Below are 20,192 nucleotides of genomic sequence, written 5' to 3'. Positions count from 1 at the left end.
TGCCAGCTTCTTAAATGGTAAGTTTTTTGTATTGACAGTCTTTAGATTATGACAGCACTGTTTATTGGCTAGTTGACACCTCTGCCTCCCGTGTTATCAGAAACGTTCCTCTTCCCTGGTGGGAGCACAAGTGATTCCAGGTATGGAGACTAGATTTGACTTCAGAAGACTGCGTGGTGACCACAGCAGACAGCTTTCTCATTGTGAAGCTCAACTGTTGCAAACCAGCTTTGATCTTTCTTTCCTTCAGTGTTGACTCTTATTTAATTCCAGGACGATTTGATGAAACTGTTATTGAAGAGAGGAGGCAGTGTGCTGAAGATCTGCTGCAGTTTTCTGCCAACATTCCTGCCCTTTATAACAGTAAACAGCTTGAAGATTTTTTCAAGGTTTGGTGTTCTTTCTGGAATATTTTGTATCTTTTTTTGTTTTAAATATTTTGTATCTTATTAAATGTCTTTATTTTCTGATTTGTAGTAAAGCAAGATTGAAGTTTTTTTTTTCTCCCCCAAACAAAATGTCATTTACTTTTAAATTTCATTATTCAGTAAAATAACTAGAAGTTAATAGTAAATAACAGTGTCTGGCATGTCTTCTATTTCTCTTGTGGAAATGTGTACAGTTTGTGATTCACCAATTTAAGAAAATTGTTGCAGAGGGCTTAGAGCTTATCTAATTCATCATAATTGAAAAAATTAAAACATTTAAATACCATGAAACTCCAGTAGTTATCTTCACTTTTTGAGGTTTCTTTCAGTAAGAGACTTCTTTTGGGGACAGAAACCGCTGTAAGTCCATATTAAATTTGTTCTGATTAGACTAATTTGTATAAAGATAGAACAAAAATAGTTCGTGTACAACTTAAAGAGGTAGTCTAGTTCAAACTGTATTACCAGAGATCTTTGGATATTAGTGTTTTAAGTTTCTTGACATGAGATGCCTTCATTCTGAGTTCATTATCATTTTTACTAATAATATCCTAGTTTATTATGTATTGAATTTTTGCTAGTTGTCGGTTAATATCAATGTCTTTATTCAATATTAATGTCTTAATTTTTCTGTTACATTTAGCTTTCTAGACTAAAACTATATGATTGTGCCATAATTATTTTTTGCCTTCTTTAACTAAAAATCTACTCAGTTGTATAAATGTAATTTCTTAGAACATGCAGCCAGCAAGGTATATGAGGATCTTACAAAAGAATATTATCTACAAAAGGAATTTATTTTTTATGGTCTATTTTAGTTTGCTGAAGGAAGTGGATCTTTTGAAAGACATTACAAACTTGTGATTTAGAAATAATAGTAGAAAAGTTTGTGGTAATAAGATTCTTGCTGATTGACTTTGTTGCTTAATTTTTCATTACTCTGCAAACTGGGCTGAGATGATGAATTGGCTTCTGCTTATGACCTAATGCTATTTAGGATAAAAGACCAAATCAAATTGATACAGTATTAGCTGTTTGCTAAATACAGCTGTTTCTGTATGGCAGGGAATCTGTGCTTATAGAAAAAGACAGCATTATTAAGCAAGAAGCATATTGCTTTATAGAAATTATGAAAGGCAATCTTGCAAATTAACACATGCTGCTGCTGCTGCTAAGTCGCTTCATTTGTGTTCAATTCTGTGTGACCCCATAGACGGCAGCCCACCAGGCTCCCCCGTCCCTGGGATTCTCCAGGCAAGCACACTGGAGTGGGTTGCCATTTCCTTCTCCAATGCATTAAAGTGAAAAGTGAAAGTGAAGTCGCTCAGTCATGTCCGACTCTTAGCAACCCCATGGGCTGCAGCCTACCAGGCTCCTCCATCCATGGGATTGTCCAGACAAGAGTATTGGAGTGGGGTGCCATTGCCTTCTCCTATACCAAGGGCTAAAAAAAGAATATAGAGATCAGATCGTAGATTTTGAATAACTTAAATAAAATAAAAGCTGTTCATTCTGTTTCTTTTGGATCTGGGAATTCCTCATTGTAACTGTTGCTGAAAGATACTTATTTTTGGGTTATGTGAAATGAGAAACAAAAGAAGAGGAAGAAAAAATTGGGCAGTTTAAGAAAGGTCAAGCTAGTCTTGGAGAATATCTTGGAAATATCCTAAGCAGTGTGTTTGGTGGGAGAAGTATACTGATTTAATATCCTAACAGTGATGCTTAGTTTCTTAATGTAGAGATGAGTAAATATGGTCTTAGAAGGTTATTTGACTCCCAAGTAAGCAACAAAGCAAAACTCACCATGTTATCTTGTTTGTCTCACACAACAAAGTTTTTTTTTTCATATATGTACATATTTTAAAATTATAGTTGATTTACAAGATTATGTAAGTTTCAGGTATACAGTATAGTGGTTCACAATTTTAAAGGTTGTACCCTATTAATAGTTACTGTAAAATACTGGCTATATTCCCTGAGCTGTACAGTATATCCTGGTACCTCTTAGTCCCCTACTCCTATTTTGCTCTTCAGCTTTTCTCTCTTCCCAGTTGTAACCACTAGTTTCTCTTTGAGTCTGTTTCCTTTTTTTGTTTTATTCATTAGTTTGTTTTTTACATTCCACATATAAGTGATATCAAACAGTATTTGTCTTTCTCTGACTGACTTTTTTCACCAAACATGACACCCTCTGAGTCTATGCATTGTTGTTGCAGATGGCAAAATTTCATTATTGGGGAATGTAAAATGGTAAAAATCACTTTGGAAAACAGTTTCTTAAAAACATAAACTTCTGTTGATCTGTGTGCCTGTTCTTTTCTAATACCATACTGTCTTGATTATTGTAGCTTTATAATAAGTTTTGAAATGAAAAAGTGTAAGTTATCCCACTTTATTTGTATTTTTTCTGAGTTATTACAGCAGTTTTGATTCTTTTGAATTTTCATAAAATGTTTTAACATCAGTTTGTCCATGTGAGCACAAAATTCTGATGAAATTTTGATTGGAATTATATTAAGTATACAGTTCAATTTGGGGAGAATTGTTATCTTAATATAATCTGTGAACATGAAATAACTCACCATTTATTTAGGTATTCTTTAATTTATCTCAGCACTGTTTGTGATTTTCCTGTATAAGGTACTTTTTTTGTACCTTATACAAATTTAATATAAAATATTTTATTCTTCTGATGCTATTATGAATGGAATTGTTCTTTCATTTAGCCTTGTGCTTTAAAGGTTTATCCATGTTATAGCCAGTATCCATTAATTCCTTAATTTATTTTTAAATACTAATTATAATTTTCCCTGTGTAGATCCATAGATATACCACATTTTGTTTATCTGTTCATCAAATTGATGCCCATATGGGTTGTTGTCTTCTTTGACTACTATGAATGATGGCTGTTAGGAATATTGGCATATAAGTTTTTATGTGGACATTTTTTGTTTCTCTTAGGTATATACTTAGGAGTGGAATTGATGTGGAAGATTTTAAATTCTAATTCAGTTTATTTTCTTGTATCAGATCAGATCAGTCGCTCAGTCGTGTCCGACTCTTTGCGACTCCATGAATTGCAGCACGCCAGGCCTCCCTGTCCATCACCAACTCCTGGAGTTCACTGAGACTCACATCCATCGAGTCAGTGATGCCATCCAGCCATCTCATCCTCTGTCGTCCCCTTCTCCTCCTGCCCCCAGTCCCTCCCAGGATCAGAGTCTTTTCCAATGAGTCAACTCTTCGCATGAGGTGGCCAAACTACTGGAGTTTCAGCTTTAGCATCATTCCTTCCAAAGAAATCCCAGGGCTGATGTCCTTCAGAATGGACTGGTTGGATCTCCTTGCAGTCCAAGGGACTCTCAAGAGTCTTCTCCAACACCACAGTTCAAAAGCATCAGTTCTTCGGTGCTCAGCCTTCTTCACAGTCCAACGCTCACATCCATACATGACCACTAGAAAAACCATAGCCTTGACTAGACAAACCTTTGTTGGCAAAGTAATGTCTCTGCTTTTGAATATGCTATCTAGGTTGGTCATAACTTTCCTTCCAAGGAGTAAGTGTCTTTTAATTTCATGGCTGCAGTCACCATCTGTAGTGATTTTGGAGCCCAGAAAAATAAAGTCTGACACTGTTTCCACTGTTTCCCCATCTATTTCCCATGAAGTGGTGGGACCAGATGCCATGATCTTCATTTTCTGAATGTTGAGCTTTAAGCCAACTTTTTCACTCTCCACTTTCACTTTCATCAAGAGGCTTTTGAGTTCCTCTTCACTTTCTGCCATAAGGGTGGTGTCATCTGCATATCTGAGGTTATTGATATTTCTCCCGGCAATCTTGATTCCAGCTTGTGCTTCCTCCAGCCCAGCGTTTCTCATGATGTACTCTGCATATAAGTTAAATAAACAGGGTGACAATATACAGCCTTGGCATACTCCTTTTCCTATTTGGAACCAGTCTGTTGTTCCATGTCCAGTTCTAACTGTTGTTTCCTGACCTGCATACAAATTTCTCAAGAGGCAGATCAGGTGTTCTGGTATTCCCATCTCTTTCAGAATTTTCCACAGTTTCTTGTGATCCACACAGTCAAAGGCTTTGGCATAGTCAATAAAGCAGAAATAGATGTTTTTCTGAAACTCTCTTGCTTTTTCCATGATCCAGCGGATGTTGACAGTTTGGTCTCTGGTTCCTCTGTGTTTTCTAAAACCAGCTTGAACATCAGGAAGTTCACGGTTCACATATTGCTGAAGCCTGGCTTGGAGAATTTTAAGTATTACTTTACCAGCGTGTGAGATGAGTGCAATTGTACGGTAGTTTGAGCATTCTTTGGCATTGCCTTTCTCTCTTTTTGCTTGATACTTGGTACAGCTTGGTAACTTGTGTTTTACTAGGAGTTTTCATTTGAATTCTGTAATTTGTTCATGCTGTTCACTTATAATGTTTCTAACTCCTATAGGAATGGTAGTGATATCCCCTCTTTCATTCATAATTTTGGTAATTTGTGTCTATTTTTTCTTGACCCATTTAGCTAACAGTTTGGTATTTTTGTTGATCTTTTCAAAGGATCGACTTGGTTTCACTGATTTTTTTTTCCCCTGTATTTTTCTATTTTGTTTTACTGATCTCTGTTCTAAACTATATTTCCTTCCTTTTGCATGCTTTGGATTTACTTTGCTCTTTATCTGATTCTTTAATTCCTTAAATTGAAAGCTTTAGTTATTGATTTGAGATGGTTTTTCTTGTCTGACATAGGCATTTACAGCTATAAATTTCCCTCTTAGCACTGTTTGAGCCTCATAAGTTTTTGTTTTATTTTCACTTTTATTCAGTTTAAAGTATTTTCTGATTCCTTTTATGATTTTTCTGTTGACCCATTGGTTATTTGGAGATGTGTTCAATTTCCAAATGCTTGTGGATTTCTTAAAGTTTCATCTGTTACTGATTTCTAATTTTGTTTTCTTGTGGTTGTGATCAGAAAATATACATTGTATGATTTCAGACCTTTTAAATGTATTGGGACATGATTTATTTCCTAGCATGTCCTCTACCCTGGAGAATGTTACATGTTGACTTATTCTGTTATCAGGCAGAGTTACATTTATTAATTCAGGTGGAGTAAATATGAAGTCATGTTGGTTGATAGTATTGTCTTCATTATCCTTGCTGATTTTCTGTCTAGTTGTTCTAGCAATTATTGAGATTGAGGTATTGAAGTCTCTAATTACTGTCGAATTTTCTATTTTTCTTTTCAGTTATGTTGATTTTTACTTTATTTTGGGCCTTTTTTGGCGTGTGCATGTATGTTTAGAATTTTTCTGTCTTCCTGATGAAATGATTTACTTAATCTTACGAAATGTCCCTCTTCTAGTAATGTTTATTGTCTTAAAGTCTGTTTTGTGTGATTTTGATACAGGCAGTCTAGGTTTCTTACAATCTGCATGTACTTTTCTTTTAAATTTTGCTTTCAATCTGTTTGTATAACTGAATCTAAAGAGGACTCTTACATGCACTATATATAGTTTGACCCTATTTTTTTAATCTAGTCTGAGAACTGCTGTTGTTGATGTGGTATTTAGTCTTTTTGTATTCAATTATTGATAAGACTGAATTTTTGTCTGTCATTTGCTATTTGTTATATGTCATACATATTTTTTGTTTTTTCGTTTCTACTTTATGCCACCTTTTGTATTGAATAGGTATTGTTTATTGTACCACTTAAATTCTTTTTTTTCTGTGTGTGCTTTTATTTAAAAAACACTTACTTGTTTGGCTGCACCACGTCTTAGTTGTGGCGCACAGGCTCAGTAGTTCCGGCCTGGGCCTAGTTGCTCTGCCACCTGTGGGGTCTTAGCTCCCCCACCAGGTTTTGAACCCAGGTCCCCTGTGTTGCAGGGCAGGTTCTTAACCACTGGCCACCAGTGAAGTCCCTTATGTATGTGCTTTTAAAAGTTATATTCTTACTGTTTGCTCTAGGGATTAATGTATGCATTTTAATTTATGACAATTTACTTGAGAAGAATGCTAAATTCTAGTAAAGTAGAGCTTTATGGTGCAAACTTACTCTATTTACTCCTTATTTTTTATTATTATCATCATAGACAGCATATTAAAAAGCGGAGACATTGCTTTGCCGACAAAGGTCCATCTAGTCAAAGCTATGGTTTTTCCAGTAGTCATGTATGGATGTGGGAGTTGGACTATAAAGAAAGCTGAGCGCTGAAGAATTGATGCTTTTGAACTGTTGTGTTGGAGAAGACTTTTAAGAGTCCCTTGGACTGCAGGGAGATCCAACCAGTCCTTCCTAAAGGAAATCAGTCCTGAATATTCATTCGAAGGACTGATGCTGAAGCCAATACTTTGGCCACCTGATGCAAAGAACTGACTCATTGGAAAAGACTCCAATGCTGGGAAAAATTGAAGGCGGGAGAAGAAGGGACGGCAGTGGATAAGACGGTTGGATGGCATCACCGGCTCAATGGACATGAGTTTGAGCAAGCTTTGGGAGTTGGTGATAGACAGGGAGGCCTGGCGTGCTGCAGCCCTTGGGGTCACAAAGAGTCGGACTGAGTGACTGGACTGAACTGATACCTCATATATAAACAGAACAATACAGTGTTACAGTGTCTTTTTAAAAAGTTCAGGGAGGAAAAAATAAGACCACATATATATGTAGTCTGTGTACTTGCCCTGTTTCTCTCTCTCTCTCTGTCTTTTTTTTTTGGTGTTATTTATTTGTCTAGGTGGATTGGAATTACCATATGTTATTCTTTTCTTTCAGCTTGGAGGACTGTAGTTTTCTTTTGTGTGTGTAAGGCAGATTTGCTAGTAATAGAGTCTCTAGTCCTTATCTGGAAATGTTTTTATTTCCCCATCTTTTTTAAAATTTTAAGAATAATACATTAGCTTTGACATACAACTATATAATAATCTCAGTTTTAAATGTAAAGAAACAGATCCTTACAGGACCAAAGTAACCCCTGGGCCATGAGATTGGTTTTTCCTTTTTCCTTTTTTTTGGTTTCAACAATTGTGCACCACAGTGGTTCAGCATACAAGGTGGATGTGGTGAATACGAGAGTTGTAGTTTGCAATATACCACATCTAGAACTCAGAGGAGCTGAATTAGACAGAAGCGGTAGTTGTTCTAGTTAAAGAGTCAGGAAACACCCGGACAAGTTGGTCTACAGCATCAGAAGCATCCGTTTAACTGTCTTTTTTCTTAATGGTCAGAGGTCCCATATTGTCTCCAGTTTCTTCATTGTGTTTTGTGTCAGATCCATCACAGAATGGGAACTATTTGGGACCTTCAGCAGCGTCGTCAGTACACAGCTTTATCTGCCAAATCTTCCATGTCAAAAGCATGTACTACCTTGATGTTGTTTTTCTGGATGAGAGGGTTTACCCTAGATTTGTTGTGATGATCTTTAAAATCTTTTGTAAGCTAGATAACCAGTTGCAGCTGTCCCAGCAGCAGTGGTCAGTGCTGAAGTCCATTCAACTTGTGTGCTGGACGTCATACTCATGGCACTGTCCCTTGCCAGGGTGTGCCTTTACCCACAGTAAAGTTTAGCCTGGAGTAGTCTGGCAGGCTACAGTTCATGGGATTGCAAGAGGAGGACACGACATAGCACTATCTTTCTCTCTTTCTTTTTTACTGGACATAGAGAATTCTCGATTGACATGTTTCTTTTTTAAAAAATTCATTTACTTTATTTTTGACTGTGCTGGGTCTTCGTTGCTTTGCGTGGGCTTCCCTAGTTGCCGTGAGCAGGGGCCTCTTCTCACCGTGGTTTGTGGGCTTCTCACAGCTGTGGCTTTTCTTGTTGCGGACCACAGGCTGGGTGTGCACAGGCTTCGGTAGTTGCGGTACGTGGGCTCAGTGGTTGCGCTCGAGGGCTCTAGAGCGCTGGCTCAGTGGTTGTGGCATACAGGCTTCGTTGCTCCGCGGCACGTGCAGTCTTCCTGGATCAGGGATCGGACCCATGTGCCCTGGGTTTGGAGATGTTTATGTGAGATTTAAGTCACATAACGTAAAATTCACCATCGGCAGGTGGGTTCTCATCCACTGTGCCACCAGGGAGGTCCCACGGTGTTTCTTTTAGCACTTTGAACTTATCATTCCTCTGCCTTTTGTCCTTTATTGTTTTTTTATGTGAAGTCAGCTGTTAATTATACTATGGCTCCACTGTATACATCTTTTTCTATTACTTCTTCCAGAATTTAGCCTTTGTCTTTCAATTGTGTGACTAGGTGTTGATCTCTTTCTGTTTATTTTATTTTGGGTTTATCTTCTTATATAGTAGATTAATTTTTTAAAATCAAATTTGGGAAGTTTTTTGCCCTCATCTTCTCAAATATTTTTTAGCCCTTTTCCCGCTCTCCTCTCTGGTACTATTAGTTGGTATGTTTGATACTGTCTGGCAGCTCTCCCTGATTCTCTTTATTATTGTTCCTTTTTTCCCTATGATTTTCATATTGGATAGTTTATATTGATCTTCAAGCTCATTGATTATTTGTCTTTCAGAGATCTATTGTTGAACTTCTCTAAGTAAATTTAAAATTTTGTTATTAAACTTTTCAACTCCAGGATTTTCATCTGGTACTTTTTTAAAAAATTGAGACCAAGTCACATAACGTAAAATTTACCATTTAAGGCGTACAGTTCAGTGTTTTTCTTTTTTAGTATATTCACATGGTTAGGCAACCATTATTACTACCTAATTGAGAACATTTTTATCACCCATAAAGAAACCTTAGAGGCTTCCCGGTGACTCAGTGGTAAAGGACCTGCCTGCCTATGCAGGAGATGCAGATTCGATCCCTGCGTCAGGAAGATCCCCTGGAAGAGGAAATGGCAACCCACTCCACTATTCTTGCCTGGAACATCCCGTGGATAGAGGAGCCTGATGGGCTACAGCCCATGGGAAACAAAGAGTGGAACAGGACTGAGCGACTGAATACACAAAGAAACTTTATATCCATTAGCGTTCACCCTTCCTACACCATTTGCCCCAACCTGTAGAAAACACTAATCTGCTTTCTGTCTTGATGAATTTGCCTATTCTGGACATGAATGGAATCATCTAATATATGGTCTTTTGCATCTGACTTGTTTCACATAGCTTAATGCTTTCAAGGTTCATCTGTATTGTAGCATATATCAGTACTTAAATCCATTCTATGGTTGAATAATATTCTGTGAAGTGGATATGGATATATCACATTTTGTGTATTTACTCTTCATCACACTTGTCTGTTTCTTTGTATGTCTTGTAATTTTGTTGTTGAAAACTGAAAAGTTTGGATAATATAGCGAATCTGTGTTGATTTGTTTCCCCTGAGGGTTCTTGCTGTAGTTTTATCAGTGTGTTTACTAACATGTCTGTACTAAATCTGTGGAGTCTGTTTGATGTACAGTGTGTGACTGCTAATATTTCTGCTCAACATAATATCTTTATTGTATTTTTAAACCTAGTTTGGTATTGGCTAGCCCTGTGTAAGCATAGCTTGGGTCAGCCAGTGATTGTTCTTTGCTTGTACACTTTGTTTCATTCCATTTCTCCCTTAATGTGATGGTTCTTTGTGTGTTTTGAAAGTTCAGGCATGTTTTAAGTTTGCTCTGGCTTTTGTTTTCCTCTGGGATCTCTTGGATTTCCTCTGTGCATGTGCACCCTCTCATGGTTTGCCAGGGATTTGCAGATAGCTTGATCCCTCTCTGGTTTTTCGTTCATGGATAGGTGGAGAGCTTATTAAGAACCCTTAATAGCTCTGCCATTTTCTGGATCTTCCTGCTAAATGTCTGGTCTTTTGCTGACTGCAACTTTGTGCTGCTACTGAGTCTATGTTCTTGCCATGTTTGGCACTGAGATCACTACTGTTGTTGATGACACTGGAGTGGACCTCTTTCTCTGCTTGAATCTGAATCATGCCAGCCTCATCTGCAAGTGAATCTGCTAGTTTTTAAGGTTTGTCTTCCCTTGTATGATTACCATGGCAACCCAGATGGGATGGAAGATGGAAACAACCCTAGGCAAGAATGCCACAGACTCCCACAGTTCTTACCTTTGGTTCTGTAGCTTTTCATGAGTAGCCACTTACTCATTTGCTCTGTGTTTTTTGTCAGTTTCCAGAGCTCTGGAATGGTTTCTTTGACATTTTTCTCTAGTTTTGTCATTGCCTTCTGAGGGGAGAGCATTTGCTAACTTCCCACCATATTTGGATATTCTAGCACATCTGATGGCACCCCACTCCAGTACTCTTGCCTGGAAAATCCCATGGGCAGAGGAGCCTGGTAGGCTGCAGTTCGTGGGGTTGCGAAGAGTTGGACACGACTGAGTGACTTCCCTTTCACTTTTCACTTTCATGTATTGGAGAAGGAAATGGCAACCCACTCCAGTGTTACTTGCCTGGAGAATCCCAGGGACGGGGAGCCTGGTGGGCTGCTGTCTATGGGGTTGCACAGAGTCGGACACGACTGAAGTGACTTAGCAGCAGCAGCAGCAGCACATCTGAACTCCCCTTCCCCTGCCTCCAAATAGACTCTTCATTAATCAAAACCTTTGAGATGCTGTATAATAAGAGATTCTTTTTACTACATATTCAGAAACACTAAAAGGTTAATATTTTTGAAGTGAAGATTTAAAATAGAATTGTGGCATATTTTCCTACTACTTAAGTTCCTCTAGAACAGTTTTTATTATTATTATTTCATTAAAGATATATTCTTTATTATCTATATTTTTTACTAAATTGTTTATTAAATTAGGTAAGTAAAATTTCCCTAGGATTATGGGCTAAAACATTTTTTGTATTCTTTAGTATTTTTATTTTTTTATAAGCAGATTTTATATCAGCTAGTAATAATAACAAATAATCATTTCCTGAGTACTTACATTGTCTTAAACACTTTATATGCGTGAAATCTTTTAGTCCTGAGAAATCCTTGAGTTAGTTATATGCGTGTTATTTCCGTTTTATAGGTGGGTAACTTAAAGTCACATACCTGGCAGTGGAAGAGGTAGTTAACAGTTGAAAGGCACCTTCTGTTACGTGAGATTGTAGGTCAAATCAACTTTGTCTATTAAAATGCTCAAAATACTTTTAGATTTTCTTAGGATTTCGTGTGGATGTTGTTTAGTGTAGAATGGATACTCTACTTTTTGGAGAAACAGTCAGTTGTAATCTGTGATTTGAATATTTGAGTACATACAATAAAGTGATAAAAATTCAAACATTTTCAGTGTTTCAGTTCACTTAAAACTCAAGGAAGTAAAATTTGATAATTTGAGAGGGACCATTTCACATTTCTCTTCCTTTAACTGGCAGGGAGACTTGATGAGGTAAAGATATTTTTGAGAGTTGGGGGAAGGATACTTGTTGAGTTCTGAGTGCCGAACCAGAGAGGAAATAGGGGGTTTGTATTTCTCTTCGGCTTTGCTACTCTGGTAATAGTGTTGTGGGTATAGAATGGTTGGTGGACGGTTAAAGAGCAGAAGAGCTGTTATTTTCATTGTTGGTTGGTTAGTCGCTAAGTTGTGTCTGACCGACTCTTTTGCGACCCCATGGACCATAGTCCTCCAGGCTCTTCTGTCCATGGTGTTTCCCAGGCAAGAATACTGATGAGGGTTGCCATTTCCTTCTGGAGGGGATCTTCGCCATCCAGAGATCAAACCCGGATCTGCTGCATTGCAGGCAGATTCTTACCACTGAGCCACCAGGGAAGCCCATTAATTTAGTTCTTTAAGGGTTATAAGCCTTTAGAGCATTCAGTCCATAAAGCCACAGCACAAAATCACACTACACCACTTGCCTGACAGAGCAGTCTCTAGTTATATACAAAGTAAGAGAATCTTTTTAGGCGTGAATTTGGAAACTTAAATATTTAATTACAATGATGGTCACACGGATAAATCAGTTTTATGTTTATTAAAAATGTTTCCGTAGGGATTTCCCCGATGGTCCAGTGGCTAAGACCCTGAGCAGGGTGCCTGGGTTCGATCCCTGGTCAGGGAACTAGATCCCACGTGTTGCATCTAAGACCTGATACAGCCAAATAAATATTAAAGAAAAGGTTCCTTAATAAACAAATTTATTTCATTTTGTGTGCATTGTATTCAAATGATTCTCAAATATAGTTTTTGGATCACTTGAGGTACTGTGTAGTATGTGGTAGTTTTTAATTTGGTAAAATTAAGTGACTCCCTAATGGAGTCCATCATTTATCACTAATTAGAAAGACTAGGGACTCTAAAGAAACTGAATAACATCCCCCACTTTAGCTGGTGGGCTTTTTCTTTTTCTGCACTTTAAAAAGATGAGCACTTTTGATGTATTTCAAATAACATGCTTTTGTAAAAAGCCACACATTATTAGAAACAGTATAAAATTCCTGTTGAATTAAAAAAGTTTTAGAACAGTATAGGTTTACAGAAGAATTATGCAGAAAGTATAGAGTTTTCCCATATATTCACCTTTCTCCCTCACAGTTTTCCTTGTTGTTAGCATCTTGCCTTGGTGTGGTACATTTTTTACTTTTGATAAACCAATATGGCTATTCCTGTTGATTTTTTAAAAAGCATTCGTAATCTAGTTTAATAGATGGACATTTTTGTAATTCTTATAAAATAGTTGCGATAACTATCATTCATTCATTACTGATATTTTAAAATAGTCATATTGACCATGAAACACAGTTATTCTAATCTTTTTAGGGTGGGATAATCAATGATGGCTCTGAATTGATCGGTCCCGTTGAAGCTTATCCGGATTCCCTCACTGATAGCTTTCCTGAGTGCAGCACAGAAGGTAAGAGATTTTTATTTTTTTCATTTCAGTGGTTTTGATTGCTGCAGACTGTAAATCATATCTACATTGCCCAAATCAGATGGATGTAGGAGTTTGAGAGTATTGCACTAATTCTAAGGTACTTTTTTCTTCACATTTTCACATCATTGCTATTGAGTACATAGTATTGGGTTGATGATACATTAATTGACAGCTTTTTTCTTTCTTAGTGATACATAAAATAATGATTTGTCCTACAATTAACGGCTTCTTAGGTTTGTTGAAATGTGGTATAGTAAGTGCTCAGAATTGGTATTGTTTAGTATAAGAGTGCCTTTCTGAAGTTTATTTAGCAGGATCTGACTTTCAGACAATTAATTTCAAAAGGGGCTTTGAAAGTTTAGTCATGTACCAGAAAGAATAAATCTAAGGCAGTTTTAGTATTTTTGATATTGTTTATAATAACATGAGTCTTAACCAAAGCATTTTTTGTACTATTAATTACTTTAATTCAATAATGCTTAATCTCTTGTTTTTGTTCCTCTATTTAGCCATTCTTGAATTTTTAATGAAGATTTAAAAAATTTCCTTAGCTAGTTTTCTTCCAGAAAACATTTTAGATTTAAAAGAGAGAGATATTTGGGGACAGGGCTGGGGAGAGTCTTTAAAAATAGGTAAATTAGATTTGCTTGAAGTCGCTTAGGTTTGGTTTATATAAAAGAAAAATCATACACCAGAGAATATTTCTTGATCTGTTTCATGAGTAAGAATCTATGGTAGAGGAGAATGGTTTATGACTGACATGAGAGGTGGTTGTGATCTCACTGTAGTGCTGGTTTTGTTGGAATGTGTACTGATGTCACACGTTGACATGCTAATATAGATCTGTTGCAATAAGTTCTCATCATGTTTTTGTAGGAGCAACAAGTTCCCATCCATTTTGTGGGTTGATGCACTTAAAATTTATTTTTCTTTTGGTGAAGAAAATCCACACTGAGAAGTAATTAAAATTTCTTATTTTTCTTGGTAGCTCCCATTGACTTAAAAACACAGTACATTAACTTCCATCCAGTGTTCTGTGTAATGTATGGGGGATCTTAGGCTGGGGTCTCCTTTGGGTCCTCAGTATCTTCAACTCCATCCTGAATCAGCTAAGATCATAGAAAAACAATATTGATAGTCATTTTACTTTACAGTCCATCAGATGTTTTTGGGGAAAAATACATCTATTCTCCATGACTTGTTTTGATCTGAGATTCTTGCTAGGCTTTGGAAAAATCTAACCACTTCTTGGGATCCCAAGGTGACTATTTTTAGAAAAAGTTTCCTTGGAGGATGACTCTTTTGGGATAACCTGATCTGGCTGTTGCCTCAGAGATACCCTTGTACTTTTGAGAAAGAGGGAAACGACATTTTCTGCTTGTAAAATTGGCAGATTTGGTGATGTCCAAGAGAGGACAAGCAGGAAGTTGACTTAGAAAGATTTGTGGGAGAGTGTTCAGTGAGGAGTACAGTTCCTGAAAATTACGGAATCTTTTTTTTTCTCTCTTTGATTTTTGGGTCAGGAATTGAAGGGTATGTGACTTGAGGGTGACTCTATTTTATATCCTTGATAAGTCTTTATTACCTAGGTAGGTGTCAGCCATGGTGAGAGAAGGGTGTCTCAGGAAATCAAGGATAGGAGGGGTGCAGAGGTCTTTTGCCCTTTGCTTAAGTTTAGAAGAGAAGGGGGAAGAGTTGTTATTAGGATGACTTTTCTTGGGGTGGTGTTTTAAAATGTGGAAGGCTGTTCAGAATAAAAAGGTATTCATGTTAAAGGAGATATAACCTAAGGTGGGTTGTAGCCTTAAACTTATAGGGTGAGTTTGTAATTTATTGTCCCAACTGATACACTTCTGAGAATTAAAGAAGATGCTGTTGTATTTATTGTTCACCAAGACCAGGACTGCTCTCCGGATGACTGCTCTCTCTACCTACAGTATAGGTAGGGTGTATTTGTTTCAGAGTTTATCTTTAACATTTCAAAACGGTGAGTTTTCCTTGGAAGCAATTATCATTTTAGGAATATGCTTTTATGGGGGAAACTGGGGGCAACATTTCTGTTAAAAACACAGAAAAAGACTTAACGATACTTAAGAATAAGACTGAAATTTTATCCTTTCAGTGCATAATTTAGTTTTATAACTACATTACCACCTCTGAAACACCCTGGGATCCATGAAGAATGAAAACCAGGGAACTGGAAAAGCTGTTAATGCTTACGTTTTTCACCCCCTCCCTTTAAAAACCTCTCTACCTGGCTCATTGATCTGCCCAAAGACACCTTGTTGACAAATACAGGTTTGAGTATCAGACATCGTACAAATTCGCTGGTATTTAAGAGGAAAAATGACTTTTAAATATCATGAGATTGCCTGGCATCCTGGGTAAGTGCAAGAGTTACTTTCACTCCAAAAGTCTGCCAGTCCCAGAGACAACCAGGAGAGAGGGCCTCTTGTAGGAAGGGGCAGAGCAGCTCGCAGCCCGCAGAGCCCCGCAGGTGTGGAGGGCAGGGAAGGTTGTCAAGGGGCTGTGGAGGCGCATGCTGGCGAGGCGGGTTTAGAGCCGGAGCGCGAGGAGGTGATCCACTGTGTAACAGCTCCTCTGAGTGTAGTGTTTTAAATGGTGTTTTGAAGGTGGATTCATTTTTCATCCTTGTCATTTAGTTTGCCAGTGGAATGAGCCAGCGGGGCGAATCTTAATATGTATAGTCTGCTGTGCCAAGGCCCTTCAGTTAGAGTCAGAATGACACATGGCAAGTACATCACCTCTCAGAGAACAGATGCAGAGGCTAAGTGATCATTATTTTTATTAGTACCATAAAATGCAATCAACAAGTCTTTATCTTGAAAGAAAGTTTTCTAAGGAAAGCATAAAGAGTTGGATTAGAGGATTTTTAAAAACTTTCAGTGGTTTATATAGTATACTGTGATAGAGGAAACCCCTTTAAGGTTTTAGAAAGCCCAACAATTTGGTGATTAACTGCTTAATGTATTTTTATCTAATGAAATTAAAAATTATAAAATTTTTCCAGTAGGTTTTTAGATGAAACATTAACGTTGTTTTATATTTTTAAAATGAAGTGCTGGTTTGCTCTTCATCTCTCTTGTTCAGTGAAATTAAACTATATATTTTCTCAAAGTTGAAAGAAGATTTAATTCATTGTTAACATCTTACTTCCTTTTTAAAATTCCATCTTTTTGTTGACTTAAACTTAGCCATAAAGTTCCTGTGGCATTTGTGGGGACCTGGCCAGAGTGGTGGATGGGAATTGAACTTGTTGGCATGTTTCTCTCATCTGTTGGCCTTTTGGAAGGATATAGGTTGCTTTACTGCATGCTGGCCTTAATATCGGAGCCTTTGATGTTTGTGTAAGCTCATCTGGTAAACTGTGTCATTTCCTCTTCGCAATACATTACTTGACTTCTTTTGCAGTTTTGGGAGGGACATTTTCCAGGTGTATGCAGCAAGTAAGAAAAAGTAATTAGGTGATCATAACCACAGATAGAAATTGAGAGATCAGCTTCTTATATGTAGCATATCTTAAGAGTAAATATTCTTAAATGTTTCCTAGTCAAATTTACTTTTTTTTTTCTTTTTCTTTTTGCCTGTAAATTGTGGAGTGAGAACTCTCTAAGTGCTCACTGTAGCAATTGTAGACACAAGAAAGGGTCTATTAAGTAAGCTGTCTTGAATTAGCTATTTTAAAGTAAATGAGATGTACATTTTGAGAATAGAATCTATTGCTGGTCCGTGTAAAGGACTTTTTCAAAATCACTTTCAGTTCAAAATTTGTGTATTTATTTGGTGTCAGGGTAATAATTCTTTTCATTATATAGAAAAGCACAAAGATGACAAATTAAGATTTTAAATTTAAAGTAGAATTTATAGCAAATGTCCACCAGGTGGCACCACAAGAACGCTAAGTCTTGTTACTGGGCTAATTCTGGGTGCTCCTGTACTACTTCAGAGTGTATTTATTCAGTTTGAAGTTCGTTTTTCTCCTGAGTGCTTATCTACTTAACTTTTATTCACTGTCCATTATTAGTTGAATTTTCTTTGTGGGGAAGTTTAAAATAAATAGAAAAAGAATAAGTTATTATTATTTAAGATAAGCAGAAATGAGAATGTGTCCTTGTGTGTATGTGTGCATATAAAACAGTTGACACAAAATTACAAAAATTGACCCTTAACAATTCTGTGACTATTGAGGATAACATTGTATATTAAGAGTTTAGGAGTCTGATGGGGCAGATAAAAATTTCACGATGTTGTGGGAATAGATATTTTAGAGTAGAAGGAACAGTGGGAATGATATAGATAAATACCTTACTTTATAATTAAAAATTGGAATTTCAGAAAAGTTAAGACAGATGCCTAAGGCAGTCAAAGCCCTCCAGATATTTCACAGGAATCCCAGACCTGTATTCTGAAATGAGGTTTAATTTGGTATAGAAAGCTCAGTATGAACTGCTTGTGTGCTGGTCACAGATTTGATTTGCAGAGTAGATTATGGAGCAGCATAAAAAGTTCATTAAGTAAAAATGGAAGCCAACTCATAGATCTTTGTTGTTCATGATAAGGTAACAGTACTAGGGTTGTAATTGTGATTGATGTGTTGTTTCCTGTGCTTATTCTTTTTTCTTAAACCAAATATGCAGTAAATATTCCGATGTTCTTTTTATAAAATTTCAAGGGTGAAGCAAGACATGTATCAGGAACATTATAAAAATGTGAAATGTCAGAGGAATGGCTCTTTTTAGTAACAGTAGCTATTATTGAGTGATGAGTTGGCGATCAAATAGAGGAATCTTAACTAACATCATCTTTTAGGTTTAGGTAGTCACTTAAAATCATATTTATAAAGGCTTGTTTCTTAATGGAGATTGATATTATGTCTTCTACCTCAGGGTGACCTTTGTTCTGCTAGCTAGATACCTTGCTTTGTGTGTGAAGCTTGAGTCATCGCTACTAGGAAAGGTAGAAATTCCCTTTCATTGACTATGGCAATATTTGAACCTCAGGGCTCAGTGAAAGCTATCAGCTAATAATAATGAGGCCATGTATTTTAGGCATAGTCGGCCATGAGAGACCACCTGTTGTTCTAAAGGAAACTGATCTCTTTTTGCAGAAGGTCTTCAAATACAGATTTCTGATAGCTTATAGTATAAAGATTTATTCTATGGCAACTCAACCTTTTCCCCTGGTGCCTGTCTTTCAGAGATGGTGTCCTAGACGGATTACACTACACTGCCCTACTCTGAGCAGTTCAAAGCACAGAAGGTGAGGGTAGGTAGGTGAACTGGGACGCTGTACAAACCCCTCATGTCTGTAGCTGCTTTTTAACCAGTCACCTGGGGTCCTCTAATAGCCCTGAGACTTGAATCTCTGTGATATGAACCTGGAGGCTGAACACTTTCACAGAACCTTTGACTCCCCCCCACCCCCATCCTTTCCAAAAAAGGCTTAGGTTTTTGACTTGATGGTGTTGGTAAAGGATGCACCTTTTACTCTTCTGATGGCCCAGAGGGCCCCTTTAAACATGGATTGACTTCAGATTGGTTTGACTTTTGACAAATAGCCTCTGTATTGTCAGTTGTTGCCCTGCATTATCCACAATGTTCTTCTTACTCACTTTAACTGAGAACCTCTTTCTTGCTTGCAGCTCTTTTTATCTTACTTGTTAACTTTCTGGGTTTCAGGGAGCTAGTGTCCATTATGTGAAGCTTTATAAAAAACAGACTGAATGACAAGACCGGTGGTTTCAAGGAGTTGAGCAAGCACTGTATTAAGTAGACATATTAAAGATATAAGATGAATAAAATAGGTACTGAGTATTTGCATTCCTCTCTCTCTATCTTTGTACTCATTGTTGAGGTAGTGATGGGGAATGTTCTTCTTGAGCTGGTTGGGGAGTTCTTCAGTGAAAAGAAGGGGAGTTAGCAGTTGCTTCAGTATGGAAGAGAAACATCAGATAATACTAGGTTAGTTGCAGTGTATAGTTGAGGAAATGTGCTAGTGCTAGGCTTTCCAGGTACATTAGGGTACATCTTAAGAGGACAATGAAAGGAAGAACATAAGTAAGAAAGGAGTGTCAGGGGTTAGTCTGCTTTGTGCAGATCTGTTTTTATAATCATCTCTGTCTTCTCTCAAGTTAGAACTTTCTTGGCACTAGCTGCTGGATGATTCACATAGGTCTACGTTTTATAAATTATGTCTGTATAACATATCTTGATTTACAAACAAATCGCCAGTTTCAGCTCTTGCTGCATCTTCTTTGATATCCTTCACATACATAGCCTTAAGGACTTGTCACACACATACAGCAAATATGATGAGTCACCTGTACTTCCAGCATACAGAGAAAAGTGCTGTTAATGTTTCGTGTACTTTTCTAACCTTTTTTCCTGTTTGTGTTTTTTAATTTTATTTTTTATGTATTTTTAATTGGAGGATAATTGCTTTATAGTGTTGTGTTGGTTTCTGCTATAAAACAGTGTGAATCAGCTATAAGTATACATATATCCCCTGCCTCTTGAGCCTCTCTCCCACCCCTCTAGGTCATCATAAAGCACCGAGCTGAGTTCCCTGTGCTATACACCTGCTTCCCACGAGGCTGGCTATTTTACACATTGTAGTGTATATATATGTCAACGCTATTCTCTCAATTTGTCTCCTCTTTTCTTTACCCCACTGTGTCTACAAGTCCATTCTCTACATCTTTATCTCTATTCCTGCCCTGCAAATAGGTTCATCAGTACTATTTTTCTAGATTCCATATATATAGGCATTAATATATGACATTTGTTTTTCTCCTTCTCACTTACTTCACAATGTATGACAGGCTCTAGGTTCATACACCTAACTACAACTGACTCAAATTCGTTCCTTTTTATGGGTGATTAATATTCCATTGTATATGGGCCACAACTTGTTCATAG

The 20,192-nt window shown here is 37.2% G+C and overlaps 1 protein-coding gene and 1 pseudogene across 7 annotated transcripts in view; one reads left to right on the top strand and one right to left on the bottom strand.

Annotated features, from left to right (window-relative positions):
• Positions 1 to 20,192, top strand: part of RPS6KC1 (ribosomal protein S6 kinase C1) — a 203,271-nt gene that overhangs the window by 49,468 nt on the left and 133,611 nt on the right. For 4 of the 7 annotated variants that reach the window (XM_061383527.1, XM_061383529.1, XM_061383528.1 and 1 more), the window contains exons 4-5: positions 274 to 389; positions 13,140 to 13,233. In XM_061383527.1, the coding sequence (XP_061239511.1) occupies positions 274 to 389; positions 13,140 to 13,233 (210 nt within the window). Of the gene's footprint in view, positions 1 to 273; positions 390 to 13,139; positions 13,234 to 13,269; positions 13,352 to 18,509; positions 18,535 to 20,192 lie in introns of those variants that run through there. The other 3 variants (XM_061383530.1, XM_061383531.1, XM_061383533.1) reach the window with 3 other exon arrangements.
• On the bottom strand, positions 7,597 to 7,952 carry LOC133228122 (CDGSH iron-sulfur domain-containing protein 1-like; annotated as a pseudogene).

Source organism: Bos javanicus, chromosome 16 (genome assembly GCF_032452875.1).
Source record: "Bos javanicus breed banteng chromosome 16, ARS-OSU_banteng_1.0, whole genome shotgun sequence".
NCBI lineage: Eukaryota > Metazoa > Chordata > Mammalia > Artiodactyla > Bovidae > Bos > Bos javanicus.
The sequence above is the reverse complement of the archived record's forward strand: the minus strand, read 5'-3'. Positions and strand labels throughout refer to the sequence as shown.